A 17,545-nucleotide genomic window follows, 5' to 3' on the forward strand; every position below is an offset into this window, starting at 1 on the left:
TGTATTGATTCTTTTGGAGTTTCAGAAACTAACCCCCACCCCGCCCCGAGAAAAAAGAGAACCCACCTGCAGTGGGTTGCATGGTGTCCTCCAGGCTTAATTCATGTCCACCTGGAACCCCAGATGTGACCTTCTTTGATAATAGGGTCTTTGCAGATGTAATTAAGGGAAGAATCCAGATGAGATCATACTAGGTTAGGCTGGGCCCTAAAGCCAATGACAGTGTCCTTACAAGAGACAGGAAAGGACACACACAAGAAGGAGGACATGTGAAGACAGAGATGAGAAAGGGGTTATGCTGCCACAGCCAAGCAACACTTGGGACCATCAGAAGCAGCAAAAGCCAATGACAGACTCCTCCCTAGAGCCTGGATTTGCTCCCCAGAGGGAACATGGCCCTGTCAACACCTTGATTTCAGATTTCTGGCCTCTAGAACTATGGAAGAATAATCTCTGTGGTCTTAAGCCCCCCAGTTTTAGTAATTTGTTGCGGCAGCCACAGGAAATACATGTCCCACTTTATAGTGAGCGAACAGAATTACAGAAAGATCCTAGGTTCCTTTTGGTGACATCGTCCCCAAAATGGTGTAAGGTGATTTTAGATGGTACATGAGCAGTGTATGTCATATACCACTGAACCCCCCCCCCCCATAATTGAGACAGTCAGCCCCTTTTGATTCTTTTCCAGTCCCAATTACGTCAAAGACACTGTAGGTAGGTGTGAGGGCATGTAAAGCCTCTCTCCAACGTGCTGACCTCCCTTTTCAACAGAACAAGCTTGACCTCAGAGGCTTCAGGAGGCCTCTGTACTACTTTGTTTTTATTATATTTATTTATAAAAACAGTATTGGTTTCCCATAGTATTATAACCCAGGATTATAATGTCTCCTTTAAAATAAACATACATAGTATACCAGTGTTCACAGCAGCATTATCCATAATAGCCAAAAGGTAGAAACACCCCAACGGTCCATCAAGAGAAGAATGGATAAACAAAGTGTGGTATATGCCTACAAAAGGGTATTTATTATTTAGCAACAAAAAGGATGGAAATTCTGACACATGCTACAGTATGAATGAACCTTAAAAACATCACGCTGAGTAAAATAAACCAGACACAAAAGGACAAAAGTTGTATGATTCCACTTACATAAGGTACCTAAAATAGGTAAATTCATAAAAATAGAAAGAATAGGGGGCTGCTAAAAAAATAGAAAATACTAAAAAAAAAAAAAAGCAAAATAGACTGTGGGGAGGGGGGACTGGGGAGTTGTTTACTAGGTAGAGTTTCTGTCTGGGATGATGAGACAGTTCTGGAAATAGATAATGTGACGATTATACAACATTGTAAACGTATTTAGCCCCTGAAACGTACACCTAAAAATAGCTAAAATGATACATTTTATGTTATGTATATATTTTACCACAACAAAAGCCTTTAAAAAAAACTTCTACAAAAAATACATATACATAAAAAAGCACGTTGCTTTCAAGAAATATATAGGTAAGTATATGACCATACAGGTGGAAGGCAGGCCCAGCAGGACAGTCTGGCAGCACCACTACACAGAAAGAACACCGGCTCCCTATTTTTCTGATCTCCCCTCGCTTCCTGCAGCACCCAGTTTCTAAACAGGTGTCCTGCTTCCTGCTTCGGCTTTCCACAAACACCTGTTCCTCCAGGAAGCCTGACCCAGCTATCCCTACCTAGAAACCTCCCCCTTCTCTGAGGTCAGGCCCAGACTGCCTGGATGACGCTCTGGGCACTTAATTCCATTCACCACCCAACTCTGCTTCACTTGCCTGTACCATTAAATATACTACTATTATTTAACTTGGAAAGTAACGTCCACTGAAAAATAAATTCAACAAAACTGAAGCATACAAAACTCGAAGTGGAGGACAACTTCCCTCCCTCCCCCTACCCCCACTGCTCAGAACAGGGGTCACCAACTCACAGGCTCCCCAGGCCACACAGCATTCCCCAGAGGAGCAGCTGCTGGATCTCTGCGGGACAGCATGTGGGCCTGATGTGGAAAGAGTTTCTGCTTCCTCAAGGGAAGCCAGAAGTTCAGGTTTTTATGTGACATTTCCAGCATTTTGTATAGATTGACAATAATTTAAAATAAAACAATTTTCACTTGTTTAAAATCAGGTCCGATTTTGAGCGACTGATTTTGAATCAAACAAAATGTGTTAGCAGGCTGGATCTACATACCAGGCCGTACGCAGTAGAAAAGGGCTGCAGTCCATGTCCCCCGTCCTACAACTAGCCACTGTGAGGGTGATGAAATCGAACAGGTTGTAGCAGGGCAGAGAGATCACTCACAGTGTGCCCCCGTGGAGCCTGCCCAGTCCCTTTCCCAGCTGAGGGGAGGTCTATCATAGGAGGAACTCAATGTGTATTCTGAGAATCCACTTAATACATACAATATTTCCTGAATATTCTTTATAACAGTTCAAATTGTGTGTTAGATCAGACTCTGTGGCTTGTTTTGCAAATTTTATACTCTATGGTTTCATGGGTAAATTAATCCTAGCACCTAGGAGCCGAATCAAAACAGGAGGGGTTTGAATGTGCTAAATTTTAGCTACAAAATATTCTTTAATATTCTGAAATGAACCTTATTGACCTTCACACAATCAATTTTGTTATACACTTTTTAAATCTCTGTACTCAATATGGATGGGCAAGTTTAAGTCGAAATTCAAGTTTCAGTTAGTCCTCGTACCACGAGGTGATGCTCCCATGCGGACTATTGTGTGAACACGAGGGTACGAACGCCCACACACTGAGGACAGCATGGTATGGTGGAGAGAATACAGCGCATCTGGCCCTAAGGCTCAACTCAGCCACCGTCTAGCTCTGTGATGCTGGGCATGTCTCAACCTCTCTGTGGTCACTTTCTTCATCTGTAAAAACACAGTGATGATAATATGTGGTCAATCTACCTCATGTGGTTGTCATGAGGACAACAGGAGCTACAGTGTAGAAAGCATTCTGTAAGCTCTATGGTGCTGGACAAACCCGTTTCATCTTCAGATGTCAGCAATAACCACAGACAGATGTTTGATGCTAATTAGTGACTCCCCCCCCAGACAGCAGCAGGTCATGCTAAGATTATACAAATGCAAGTAAATTACAAAACATGACACGGAGTGCTCTCATATTAACTTGAAGCAGAGTGAGACTTACGCTTTTTCAAAAAAAGTCAGATGTAAAGATATCAACCTTAATCCAGTAGAATGTTAAAAAATTAACGGGGCAATATAAACTTTACTGATAATCAAGTAACGATAAGCCACCATAACTAACCATCAATGTTATAAAATTAAGGACAGTCAATAAAAATTGTAAGTATGTTCAAAAATCAACAGTTGGGCAAACCTACCTTCCAATTTGCCAATTTCTTGAACTCTATAATTTTTATAACTGCTCCCATGAGAATACCTAGAAGAGAAAATATAAAGTTGAACATAATTTAAGATACGAGAAAGATTACTCAGGTTTATTATTCCAGAGAAACTGACTATTATGTCTTTAGATAGCTTTTAGGGATTTCTGGAAGTTTTATGTCTGAAAACGTAAGAATGGAAACCAATGTAAAGTTCTGAGTCGCATCTCAGGCAAACATATTATAATGAAATCAACAACAATGGGACGGGGAGCGGCTGGGGAACAAAAAACCTGACAAAACAAGACCGGAGGAGAGTCTGCTGGGCACAGAAGATGTAACCCCTGTCAGTTTTGCTACATCCACCCATTTTCAATGTGAAATGACAGAAAGTTCACGGGCTAAGTTTGTCCTATACTGCATAATCCTACCATTTTCACAAAAGAATCCAACATCACTTTCTTAGATTCAGATGGCAGCTCTATGCAGAGTATTCAGTTAGAGATAAAACCTCAATGCTAAAAATAACCTAAAGTAAAAATTCTGTGAAATTCCTGGAACAAAACAGACCATCTAAGTTCAGGCATGTTTCCTTAAGGCTGACAGGCTCATTACTCTCTCATAAAGAACCTACCAAAAATAATTCTCCAAGAAGCATCACGGGGACAGTTTATGATGGCTCTGTTACTCACTAGATAAATGATTTTTAACCCTGTTGACTCATCAGAATTACCACGGGAGCTTTTATAAAATAAAGACACCTGAGCGGCACTCCAGACCTAGTAAAGCACAATCTCTGGTAGGGGTGACACAAAGCAAGCCTGAAGACGCCATCATAGCCACAAAAGACAAAGACTTCCCTTCCCCCTACAGAGGAAGGAGCGTCTTCCCACCAACAGAAAGCTGAAGAAACACATTTTGTTGGGTGGGGTGAGGAGAGAATACTAGAACAGAGAAGTCTCTCAGGAAAAGGAAGTGCACGAGTGCACCTGAGTGGCTCCGTCAGTTAAGCGTCTGCCTTTGGCTCAGGTCATGAGCCCGGGGTCCTGGGATCGAGCTCCGCATCAACGGGGAGCCTGCTTCTCCCTCTCTCTCTGCTGCTCCCCTTGCTTGTGCTCTCTCTCTCTGTCAAATAAACAAACAAAGAAACAAACAGGAAAAGGAAGTGCATGAACACTCACTTCTGTGGGGGAGGGAGTTTCAGGTGAAGAGAGGAGATAAGTTTAACTTTATAAACCTCTATACTATTTGAACTGTTATATATTATTAAAACAATAATAAAATTACTTTGAAAAACAGACCAAGACAAAAGAGATCTGGGCTATAAAGGGAGTCAGTAAACCTATTTTCGGAATAGAAGTTGTCTATTCACTTGCCAGGTGGCATGAAAGCACTGATTCTAACCTCTCCAGATAGGGTTTCCCCAGTTGCTTCTTTTTTCTTATCTTTTCAAATGGTGTATACATTTTAAGGACTTCTTAATACAATTTTTTCTTAACCAAATAGCTTGGGAATACTTTGTAAAATGTTATAAATAAGACAAAAGTCCCTTTTGATGAGATCCCACCCCCCCACCCCCACCCCCACCTTAGTTCTTTCTCTTCCTGCCCCCAGGTTACCAAACATCTTGATAAGTCTGGGAAATATTCTACCAGATCATTCTCTATCCTCTTACAGGTTTATGTTTAACCATATAATCCTGAGTGTACGCACATACAGCACACCTGTGTATGTATATAAACTTTACAGTACTGTAATGCATCATTCTACCACTTGCTATTTTGCTCAGTGTTAAATCTTGGGAGATGCACTCAGGGATTATTACAGATAGATATGCCTCATTCCTTTGAACAGCTCTGCAGCATAGCATAAAAATGCCACACACTGAATTTCTCCAAAGAAGATATATAAGTGGCCAACAAGCACATGAAAAGATGCTTAACATCATTAGGAGAATGCAAATCAAAACCACAATGAGATAGCTCTTCACACTCCCTAGGATGGCTAGAATAAAAAGACAGGAAAGCAAGCGGCTGGCAAGGGACAAACACGGGCCTTCATTCATACATTGCTGGTAGGAATGTAAAATGGTGCGGTCACTGTGAGAAAATAGTTTGGCAGTTCCTGAAAAAGTAAAACAGAGTTACCCTATGACCCAGCAACACCACCCAAGAGCACGGAAAACAAATGCTCATAACAGAAATTTGTACACGGATGTCCATTAGGCAGCATTACTCACAGTAGTCCAAAGGTGGGAGCGATGCAAATGTTCATCAACTGATGAGTGGAGAAACAAATGTGTATTCACACAATGGAATATTATCTGGCAAAAAAAAAAAAAACCAGGACACTGATCTATGCTACAATGTGGATGAATCTTGAAAACGTGCTAAGTGAAGGGAGCCAGGCACAAAACACACATATTTTGTGATCCATTTGTATGAAAGATGCAGGATAGGCCAATCCATACAGAAAGAAATGGTTGCCTTGAACGGGGGAGGAGGGGTTTGGGGATGATAGCTAAAGGGAATGGGGTTCCTTTTTGGGGTGATGAAAATTTTCTAAAATCAACTGTTAGGATAGTTGTACAACTCTGTGAATATACTAAAATCCACTGAATAGTACATTTAAAATGGGTAACTTGTATCATATGTGAATTATACCTCAATAAATCTGTTATAAAAAAAGGCTGCAGATTGTGCAATTCCATTTATACAAAATGCGTGGAATAGGCAAGTCTACAGAGACAGGAAGTAGGTTGGTGGTTGCCAAGGGAGGGGGGAAGGAGGGAATGGGGAGTGACTGCTAATAGGTAGAGGGTTACTTTTTTTTTTTTAATTTTATTTATTTATTGGACAGAGATAGAGACAGCCAGCGAGAGAGGGAACACAGCAGGGGGAGTGGGAGAGGAAGAAGCAGGCTCATAGCGGAGGAGCCTGATGTGGGGCTCGATCCCATAACGCCGGGATCACGCCCTGAGCCGAAGGCAGACGCTTAACCGCTGTGCCACCCAGGCGCCCCAGAGGGTTACTTTTTGCACTGATGAAAATGTTTTGTAATTGGATAGTAGTGATGGTTGCACAGTCCTGTGAATATACTGAAAAGCACTGAATTGTACACCTTAAAACTGTGAAGTTTATGGTATGTGAATTATACTTTTTTTTTAAAAAGTCACAATTTTTTTTAACCATTTCGCGAATGACAGCTGTCGCCAACCATTTCCTGTTAACAGCGGTCCCGCAATGAACATGCTGGTTCATGCCTCTTTGTGTAAGAGTTTCCCGAGGGCAGATCCAGAGACAGTGAATGGCATGAACATGCTTATCTCTTGAGAATGCTGCCAAACTGTCCTCCAAAGTGGCTGCACCGATTTATACCGCTGCCCCAGAGCACTCCCACATCCTCACCAACCCTGGACAACCATCAGACTAGCATTCTGCCTCATATGATGGGCAAGAAGTTGTACTTTGTTCACTTTGCATTCGCAGTTAAACTGCATTCGGTAATCATTCCTGATTACTAGGGAACTTGAACATCTTTTCAGGGTTTCAGATTTCATTTTTAAAGCTACTGTTTTCCTGCTCTACTAAAACCTCAACTTTCTCTTTCCCTTGTAAATGTACAATACCATGGTTAATGCTTTTGTAATTACATATGCAGCAGCTGCATTTGAAAATCATTATTCATAATTATTATTATATCTATTGATTGTAATCATAATTATTCTACTGTCTAAGCTTGTTTCTATATTATTATTTAGGAGGCACTAGAAAGCTTTGTAAAATACGATGTGATGTTATTATTACTCCTGTTACTATTACTACTTGAGCAATCCTTTCTAGATGTCCGAGGACTAAACAGTGCAGCGTGAGACTGGCAAACCACTGCTTTCCCTTTCAGACTAAGGTTCCAAGTCAGGTCAAATCAATCTACTCTACCAGAGGAATTCCTCCCACACGACTAGCCACCAGACAGAAATAACACCCTACACAATTTTGCACATTCTTAACAATACAAAGAATATAAGCATGTACTTTCGAGTTATAAATTTTTCTCATTAAAAAAACAGTGCTACTGTATTAATATATTAGAAAATGTACACACAAAATAGAGATTGTTAAAGAGTGAGATTAAAAATAAATAGGAACTCAAGCTCTAACATTTTCTTCCGCCCCCAGTGGATCTTGGTGCATACACCTCATTATGGACACCACTGGATTTTAATTCAAAACATCGGGAGCAATTAATGATTATTTGTTGAGCTCCTTCTCTTAGGATTTGTCACTTTACATTATTTCTAACCCTTAAGAGAATGCTTCAGATAGGAAAGCTCAGAGAGTTGAAGTGGCACCAGCAAGTGACACTGGACATCCTCCCACTGCATGATGCTGAGACAGGCAGACTGCACTGCCCCAGCCCGTCCGGGCAGCTGTTACAGCCTGAGAAGCTCATCTCCCTCCCAGAGTGCCATGCTGCTCTACCCCCATCACTGTGCAATGTTCCTGATAATTCATGTTACAGGAAAGATGCTTAAGATGTCTTAAAGATGATAATCAGGTCGCCAAACAGTATGTAGAACATGATCTTAAATCCCTTAAAAAATAGATACATATGTACATATATATATTCATTTGCCCCATGTTAAAAAGAAACAGACACCCTTTACGTCCAGGCATGGTGCTGATGTATAAAATACACAGGATTTTAGTTCATTCTCACCACTACCCTACAAGGCAATAAACCATACTAATATAGACGATAATATTAATAGCAGCAGCTGTTAATGATTACTTAGCAGGCAGGCATTACACTAAGTGAATTCTATGCATTACCCTGCTCAGTATCTGCAGTTCTAGGAAGTGAAGGTCCTGTCGCCTGCATTTTATAGATAAAGAAACCGAGGCTAAGGCCCAGCATCATTTACCTAGTAGATAGCAGATCCAGCATTGTTTAAAAATGAATTATTTTATCTTTATTTGGTTATATAACAGATGCACATGGTTCAAAATTTAAAAAGTAGAAGTGAAAATCTGAGCCTCTGGGCTTTTTTTCAGGCTTTTGCTATCACTGCCATTCCCATCTGAGTAAATACGTGATGCCCCATGGGTGGGGTATCCAGAGCAAAAACCCCTGAAAGAGGGATTGCTGGGTCAAGAGTACAGGCATTTTTCATTCTCACGCCGTGAAGCCTGTCCAGCTCCCTTCACTGGGCCCATCTGTGTGAACTGCTGAGAACGCTGGCTGCTAAGTGCTCACAGCTGTCCGCTACTCCAGAAAAGTGCCCTCAGCTGCCCAGAGGCACCTTATCAAGCAGTTGTGCCTGCCCTGCATCAGTTCACAGCCAATGACTGAGCCGGCATTAGGAGTCCAACCCCCTGGCTTTAAAGAGGGACAAGCACAGCATGGGTTCTTGCCCCAGAGCCCTCCTAGTGAGGCTCAGGCTGGGCTAAAACTGAGATCTGGCCCCGCGTTTGGTTCTTTCTCCTCCCCTAGTCTGGTTTCCTCCCTTCCTCATAGATTAATTCATGAAGAGCACCCTTCTGTAAATTACCTGTCCCCAACCTTGTCTCCTACTCTGCTCTTAGGCAGCCAACTTAAGAGCACCGGTTCCAGGAGTGGAGAGGTCCCAGGGAGTAAATCTGAAAGGTGCTGGGCTTCTGGACTTGGATCACTGAGCAGCCAGCTGGCAATGAGGACCCCCAGCACGGTGGTCAAGTCCTGACGGTCCCTTGCTTGGGACTGCCCTGGACTACTAGGACTCCTTCGTGGCAGACCGAGCTAGGAACACTGGGTGGGAGGAAGTGGCTCAGGCAGTATCTGTGGGGTTGGAGAGGTGTGAGGGAAATAAGAACAGTGGAATTCTGCAGGGGTTGCCAGGGGCCACTGAAGTTTGGAAAGAGAAGATGATAGGCTCAGGTAATCACTAACTTAAAAGCAAAGGGTGAGAGTCGGAGGGTTTCCTTGGCAACATGTAAGGAGACCCTCATCTCCTGCAGCTGGAGGGCTTCTAGAGCTGAAGATCAGGCACGGGACTAAACTGCAAGAGTGGCAGATCTTCTAAGAAAGTGGAACTCGAGAAGCTCTATCTATGCCTTCTCCTGCCAGGCCTGCTAAGGAAGGAGTGGGACTCAGACATGGGGCTGTTATCTTGGGGAGACGTGCAAGAGCACCTTGAAAACCTCCAGATTCCTGTGGATCCTCTGGGCTGACAGAAGTGCCCCCTCCTCCTGCTGGAATACAGAGCTCCCCAGGCTATTCTGAGGTTACACAGAAGCACCAAATAAGTCAAACGCCTTATGTTAACTCCTGCTTTCTGTCATAACCTAGTCCCAAAGGACCCAGACCATATGGACGTTCCCCGGGACAACACATTGGTCCGCTAGACTGTGGACATCATGTTAATCTGAAATGACACGCAATAAGTGCCGAGTAGATGTCTTGGTGAGACACAGAGGCTTCGGAAAGTTTCAGGGGCCTGCCCACCTGGGAAGCTGTTAGGGGTCAAGTGGTCTGGGGCATGACAGGATACTGCCTCCAAGTAAAGGGCAAGATTTGCACCTTCCACCGCCCACCAAGGAAGAAGCGCAAGGCCTGGTAGGCCTCCTCCAGGTTTGGAGACAACTACTTCGACCCATTTGCTGGTTTAGGAGGCCGACGGTTTTGAGTGGGGCCCAGAAGACAGGGCCCTGCAGTAGGTCAGGCTGCGGTTCAAGCAGCTCTACTGCTTTTGCCATACCATCTGGAAGACCTCACGGAACTAGAAGTACCTATGGTAGAAAGGGATGGTGTGTGACGTCTCAGGCAAGCCGCAGCAGGAGGGCTGCTCGGCACAGACCCCTAGGGTTCTGAAGCAAGGTCTTGCATTTGCAGAAAACTATACACCATTTGAAAAACACCTGAGGAAAAAAACCCAAAGAGCTCCTGGCATGCTCTGGGGCCCTGGTAGAGACAGTATCTGAGCATAGGACATCAAGTGCTCATGTGCTCAGAACTGTCCTTTCTAAGTAGGGTTGCCATAACTACCCAGCTCTAGGGCCAGGTGGGCCCAGCAGCAACGTGTTGTAAGATGAAAGCGTTACATTACAGATGAGGCTTGTGCGGGTCTAGAGGGCACAAGCATGCTGTGTGAACAGGCGCCGCAGGCCTCTGTGTCCGCTACAGCTGTTATGTCAACACCTCTCCCTCAGTTCCTACACATGGCCTCGTTGGGAGTTCTTCATGACCAGGTGACAGAAGAGGAAAAACCCAAGCTTGGTTCATGGAGGATTCAGCCCACCTCTCAGCTTGGCCACTTCAGTGTTTGTGCAATGGGCTCGTGAACACAGAAGCTACGACGGCAGAGATGGGAGCTGTGCAGGGGTGCAACAGCATGAACTCCCTCTCACCATGGCTGCTCTAGCTACTACCATTGCTGAATGGATGACTGGACAGCCACAGAGACCAACACCTATCAGCTGATGTGGTCCCATCCCTTGTGAAGACCAGCTAGCTACATGACAGCAAGTTGATTACGTCAGACCCCTTCCGTCCCGGAAAGAGTGGGAGCTCATCCTGATTGAGAGTGACATGTGAGCTGGCTGGATGTCTTTCGGCCAGCATCACTGTCCAAGGGCCCACCAGGGTCTGATCCACCAAAGTGGAATACTGCATAACAATGCGTCAAACCAAGAGACTCCCTTTATGGCAAAGAAGGTGCAGCAGTGGGCGTGTGACCATGGACTCCACATGGTCCTATACCACATAGTACCCCATCCAGAAGCTGCCGGCCAGCCAGAGTGGTAGAGGGTCTCTCAAAGAAGCCGAGGCACCAGCTTGGAAATGACATCCTGTGAAGAATGGAGCCCTCCTGTGCGCCCGATGCAATTTACTCCTTAAACCAAAGGCCAGGGGCACCTGGGTGGCCCAGTTGGTTAAGCGTCTGCATTCAGCTCAGGTTGTGTGATCCCAGGGTCCTGGGAACGAGCTCACATCAGGCTCCCTGCTCAGCGGGGAGTCTGCCTCTCCCCCCTTCCCCTGCTTTATGCGCATGCGTGCTCTCAAATAAAAAAAAGCTTTAAAAAAACAAAACACCAATGGCCATTATAGGGCGGTACCTCCCCAAGAGTAAGCATGGGTACACAGAGCACACAGTGGGTAAAAGCAGGAGTTGCCCCACTCAACAACATTCTCAGGGACTCACCTGGGAGTGGCGATTCCCACTTGGGGAATTACTGCTTCCTTAGGCTAAAACTTTGGGCTCAGGGCGTCAAAAGGTCCTGGCTCCCAGAAGGTGACATTTTCCCCAGGGTTCACATAGTAAGAGTTACAATGGTTGCTGCCTGGTCCCTTTGGGCTCCTTGAGCCAACAGACCAGCACGCCTAGAAACAGGCTACCATTCCGGCAGGGATAACTGACCCTGAGCATCATGAGGAGACAGGTCAGCTACTATATAATGAGGCAAAAAGGAATACAATTACTTATGTAATACTCTTCTAGCCACAAATGAGGTTTTCAAAATATTTTTAGCACATTTTGTCAGCTGTAATTATAGAATCAAGTTATAAGGTAATTTTGAAAATCCAATCCTTGATTATGCTTACCTATTCTAAAGCAGATACCTAAAAGATATTCTAACGAAGTCTCGCCAGTTAAGACGAGAATCTGTAAATCAGGGGGCTGTTTGTTTTCTGCGGAAAGCCTGTTTTATATGTTTTGTTTTTAAAGTAGTTCACATTTTCAGAGGAACGGTATTCCTTTTTCCACCACTGAGGGGAACATTTAGGTGATGAAAGAGGAAATTCGAGAAATCAGCCCAAACAGCAGCTTTCAGAACACAATTATTTAACAACCTCTCTTATTTTATTTTATTTTTTTTAAAGATTTTATTTATTTATTTGACAGAGAGACAGCCAGCCAGATAGGGAACACAAGCAGGGGGAGTGGGAGAGGAAGAAGCAGGCTCCCAGCGGAGGAGCCTGATGTGGGGCTCGATCCCATAACGCCGGGATCACGCCCTGAGCCGAAGGCAGACGCGTAACAACTGCGCTACCCAGGCGCCCCAACCTCTCTTATTTTAAAATTTAGCCTATCTCCCTACTCTGGCATAACTAGAAGATTTAAGAATAAAATACAACCTACGGATGATAAAATGCTCAACTAAGAGAAGATGACCATAAAACTAGGAAAGTCCAAGACTCCAGGAAAAAGGAGGATGTTATTTCACACCAAGCACACATTTAGTTCACGGCAGTAAAAGAGCAACAGGTGTTCCAAGAAGACCTCGTCACCTCTGACCTGCATCCAGGAACTAAGAGTGTGCACCCTTCCTTGGAATGCGATGGCCTTGAAAATCCTGAGTCTAATGTGATCATTTTGTCAATGTGACAACCAATTTTGGCCTCTGCCTCTAAGACAGTGACTCTAACACCAAAAAATGAATGCCTGTTTCTTCTCTAATAAAAATCAAAGCACCTTAGATTCAGGGAGCATTCCCCTTGAGACACTGGAAGCTGCGTCAGTATTAGTTAGACTTTAATAGTCTAAACAGGAACGAAAGCTGCTACAGTTTCAGCTAGGATTCTCACTTTGTCTAAAAAAAAAAAAAATTTTTTTTTTTTTTTTAGAACTTAAGTACAATTAGAGTATCATTACTACATCTGCTTTTTCCTGAATTACCTTTAGACAATAACTCAGGAACTGAGCGATTTTTCATCACTTTCCACTCAAAACCCCCACTGACACAAAGAACACTAAATTAAAAAAATTAAAATCCTTTAGTCAAAACAAGAATGAGTTAATAAAACTAACGGCACATAGTTAAGAAGGTTATGACAAGGGAGCACTGCTGTGTATCATAGTCAATAATTCAATCAAATCTGGGTTTTCTAGTTATCAGTAGTATTGGCATTGGATTGGGCAAATTCCAGTCCTTACTTAACCCCTTCTGACTTTTCCTCTCTCTAAAATAAAGTATGATTGTGGGGGAGAATCTATTTTGCTACATATAATAGTGTATGGTAAGCAGTACAATTATTTCATTTTTATACCTTTTAAATTTCAGCCCAAAATATATAGTGAATCAGCACCAATAAAAATAAACATGTGAACTTAATATATGGAAAGAGTAGTAAAAAGGAAAGAACACAAAAAAATGATATAAACTCAAACCAAGTAAAGTCCTCTAATCTCCATGTACATGCCTACATTTGGTTTGGGAAAAAATGAAGCATAATAAAAATAGCTGAAGTTGTCAATGAAAAACATTTTTCTTTTTCTGTATAGCTCTTCGTGCAATAAAGAGGAAAAAAAGTTTTTTTAAAGGCCTAAGTTACAGAATTCTTATGTACAGAAAGTATCCGAAAGCTCTGAAGGATCAAAGAGAAATATCTTTAGAATTTCATGTTGATACTTTTTTACAAAGAATGAGAAAAGTGTGGAGATTCATCTGAAAATACAGTAAAATAGAGGGGAAAATGTGCTTTTAAAGGGCAGATAGTCCTTTTCTATGTCAATAATTTCTTACAAATTCCAAATGTTTAACATCAAAGGCCAATCGTATCTCTAAATGACAGCGAACTGAAAAGCAACTCTGGGCTAGAAGAGATAGGCTGGGAGGGTTTATCCCTGAAAGCAGCAAAACCCCGTTTTCTCTGGCAGCTTCATCTAGATTCTTTGTTGGCACAAAACTTAGAAATTCTTGAAATGGTGGATATCTCAATATTTTGTTACACTTTGCCCCAGTAAAAGAAAAAAAGTTTTCCTTCAATTTACATAGCTTTATGAAATACAGAACTATTTTGATAGCTTTGTCAGCATTTCTAAATTCTAACCAAATGTCCTCTAACATAATAAAAAATACTTTCTGGACCTTAGCACTCTCCCTGGAACTGCTCTCAGCGTTCCAATCACCTGAGTTAGCTAACGGAAGTTTTGAAAGCAAGACTTATTTTCCATCAACCCTCCCATGACCTGGCTGTTCAGGCTACAGTTATTTCTGCTACATCAGTGAAGAAATGAACCCTGTGGATAGAGAGCCTTAGCCAATCCCCAACACCATTCCACTCCCTGTCCAGGCTGGGGAGGCCACGAGGTCAGAGTTCATCCTACAACTTCTGGTAGAAACAGGGAGAAGAGGAGGCCACTTTTCCCACTGGGATTGCTACTATAAGGATAGTAGGCCTGAAGCTGGAAAGGTTCAGGAGAGAGTCTGCCTGAGAGTGAAGCCAAAACAAAACACCGTTGAGAAATGAAGAAAAATGGAGTCCAGGAGACTTGATCCAGGTCAGTCTGAAGCTAGCGCCCCCTGTAGGTTTTTCGGTTCCATGGGCCAGTGGGTGTGCAACTTCACCCCCACCAATGTGTTTGCTTTGAATCAATTTGAACTGATTTTGTCCCTTAAATGGAAAGAGTCCTGTATCGGTTAAGATGCTTTTAGCTGCAAGTAAAAGAACACTCACCTAAAAATGGCTTCAACCACAGATGTTTGTTATTTCATATAACAGACAGCTCTAGAACTATCAATTCAACAAAACAACAATGCAGTCAAGAATCCGGGTTTCCCATCTGTCTCCTTGGCAATCCTTAGCATTCCGGTTTTTGTCCCTGAGCCACAGTGACTGCAAGACATCCGCCTGCGCCAGGCACCACATCCTCACAGGACAGTATCAAAGGTACGGGAGATTTTTTTTAATCAGAGAGGACAGAGTGCACTCCACCTCAGCTCTTCCCCGTGGTCTCACCGGCCAGAACGGGGTTTCATACTGCCTTGCTGCCTTCACCCCGATCAACCAACCCATGGCAAAGGAGAGTGGAACTATCATGACGGCATAAAGACCAGTCGTGACCTGCAGGAGCCCCTCTTCTCTGAGTGCACTGTGGCAAGATACCTATCAAAATTAGGGTATTTTCAAGGAAGAAGGGGCAAATGGCTCTTGGGTAGGCAACCAACAACGTCTGCTGTAACTCCTAACACAAGCACTGGTGTTCACTGACCTGCAGTTATCCAAACATTCAAAGAGCGAAGAACATGACATTCCAAACCAAATTATAAGAACCACTGTTTCCATATGTGCACAATACCTAAATACATACCAACCACAGTTCTTACTCTAAGAAACTATGAAAACTGAGCACAAAGCTGTATATTCCTTGGTGTCACGTTGGAAGTCTTTACTGACTGTCCCAGAATAGGTATTAGTTGTGTAGGTTATTTTCAGGATGCCTGATAGCAAAAAAGGGATGTTAATAAATGATCATCCCATTCTGAGAGCTCGAAGACTATCTCGTTAGCTACGGGGGTTTCAATCTGCCGGGAAGCGCCGCTCTAGAGCCTGCTAAATAAAGAACGGGAACTCTGAAGAAAATTGTTTTCCATCTCTTTACTGAAGATCAGTACGACCCAGTGGTGTCTCATCCTTAAGACACAGCATCACTGGGGGGTTATGAGGCTTACGTGAGGTGGCAATGCAAAAGCTTGCAGGCGAGAACCTGACAGTAGTAATGTGAGGCCCCGGGGAAAACACAGGAGGGGCTGAACCAGGGTAGCGGGAATGCAGATGGTACAGGAGAAGGAGAATCAAAGTCTGAATGTTCATCTCCAAAGCTGACCTAAACCACTGCTGTACTGTAAAAGTATTACTACATGTGCTAAACAAGACCGACAAGGCAAAGAAAATTAACATTCAGAGCATCAGTGGTGATAAGGAAAAATTAAGTATCATTAGTAGGCAAGTGGAAACTAGTAAAAGTAACTACAATATCATAAACTCATCAACAGCTAAGCTGATCTTAGTGAAAGCTTATATTCTATGCCTTAAGCACCCCCACCCACATTTTAGTCTTGATTTTATTATTTACTGAAAAGTAAGGTCCCTGCATCTTCTTAAATTAACCATTTCAATTGACTTTCATGAGAGCTCGCATCTATTATTACACCGATTCATTCCCTCTAAATAGAGGCTAATTATCTTTTTCTCTTTTATTATTTATTGAAGTACAGTTGACATACAGAGGCTAATTATCTTAACAATTAATTGCCAAAGGAAACAAGAGAGAAATGTAAGTGTGGTAGAATGGAATGCTCTTGAAGACTTTAACTCTGACTGACATGGAAGTGAGCCATTTCTCCTTCCTAAACCGTAAAGTGAGAGTCGCTTCTGGCTGTAAAACTCAGTGACCCTATGAATTACGCATCAGTTACTCACCTTAGTTGAGTTGGGTGTCTGCACAGCCTAGTAAGAGGGTCAATGTGCCCCAAGGGTAATTCTAGAAGCAGAAAGGTCTTCAAGCTATATAGAGGGAGGGCTTCCACATGACCTTTAGGTCACTGCCCCTTTCTGAGCCACAGTGTCCTCATCTGTAAAATGGGATCATAACACCCTCGTGGCAGGTAGCGGTGAAGATTAAATGAAATCAGGAACATATCACATCTCATGTGGTTCCTGGCACTAGGAAGCCAGTCAAAAAATGGTATTGTTACTGCTTTTATTACAGGATCACTGACCAGCACTTACCTAAAGAAACAACAGCAACGCTCTCTGGCAAGAAATGTAATCTGTATCGGATCAGTAAATGCACCAATATGATGCAGATAGCTGTGGGGAAAAATAAGACATTGTTAAAACAGCACAATTTTAAATAATAAACACCAAGTGCAAAGCCATGGTTACTTCTGGGGGTGCTGCCAGGAAAATGTACAAGGGACAAAGACACAATAAACTGAAGTTGTATTTTCAAGCTCTTATTTCTTAACCTGGAAACAGACTCACAGTGTTTATAACATTGTCTCCATATTTCTTTATATGCCTGGACTAGTTCCTTTTCCAAGGATTACTGAAAGAGCAACAGACAGCTAATGTTTTTCCAACCTGTTAAGCCTCATACGATCGTTTACTTGCATCTCTCTGACTCAGAGAAGTCTTCAACTTTTTTGAAATAATCAACTGGAAAACTTGAAATGGTGAGAATCAGGAAGTCAATGAAACCAATCACTTTTATGCAAATATAACTGCAACAGAAGATGTTGACACACAGTATTCTGCCACCATGTGAAAGGTTCTCTTTGAATAGAGAAGGAAATGAGAGTATTGTACAAAGAGGACAAAGTAAATACTTTGGTGATGAGAACATCAGAGACCAAAAGATGGGGCGCCTGCTCCTTATCTGGGTACTA

General features: G+C 42.9%; 1 protein-coding gene across 3 annotated transcripts in view; it reads right to left on the bottom strand.

Annotated features, from left to right (window-relative positions):
• SLC9A8 (solute carrier family 9 member A8) overlaps window positions 1–17,545 on the bottom strand; it is a 69,489-nt gene that overhangs the window by 44,133 nt on the left and 7,811 nt on the right. For all 3 annotated transcript variants that reach the window (XM_057312476.1, XM_026503707.4, XM_026503708.4), the window contains 2 exons: window positions 16,887–16,967; window positions 3,393–3,451 (listed from right to left, as the gene is read on the bottom strand). In XM_057312476.1, the coding sequence (XP_057168459.1) occupies window positions 3,393–3,451; window positions 16,887–16,967 (140 nt within the window). The remainder of the gene's footprint in view (window positions 1–3,392; window positions 3,452–16,886; window positions 16,968–17,545) is intronic.

Source organism: Ursus arctos, unplaced genomic scaffold (assembly GCF_023065955.2).
Source record: "Ursus arctos isolate Adak ecotype North America unplaced genomic scaffold, UrsArc2.0 scaffold_16, whole genome shotgun sequence".
Classification (NCBI taxonomy): domain Eukaryota; kingdom Metazoa; phylum Chordata; class Mammalia; order Carnivora; family Ursidae; genus Ursus; species Ursus arctos.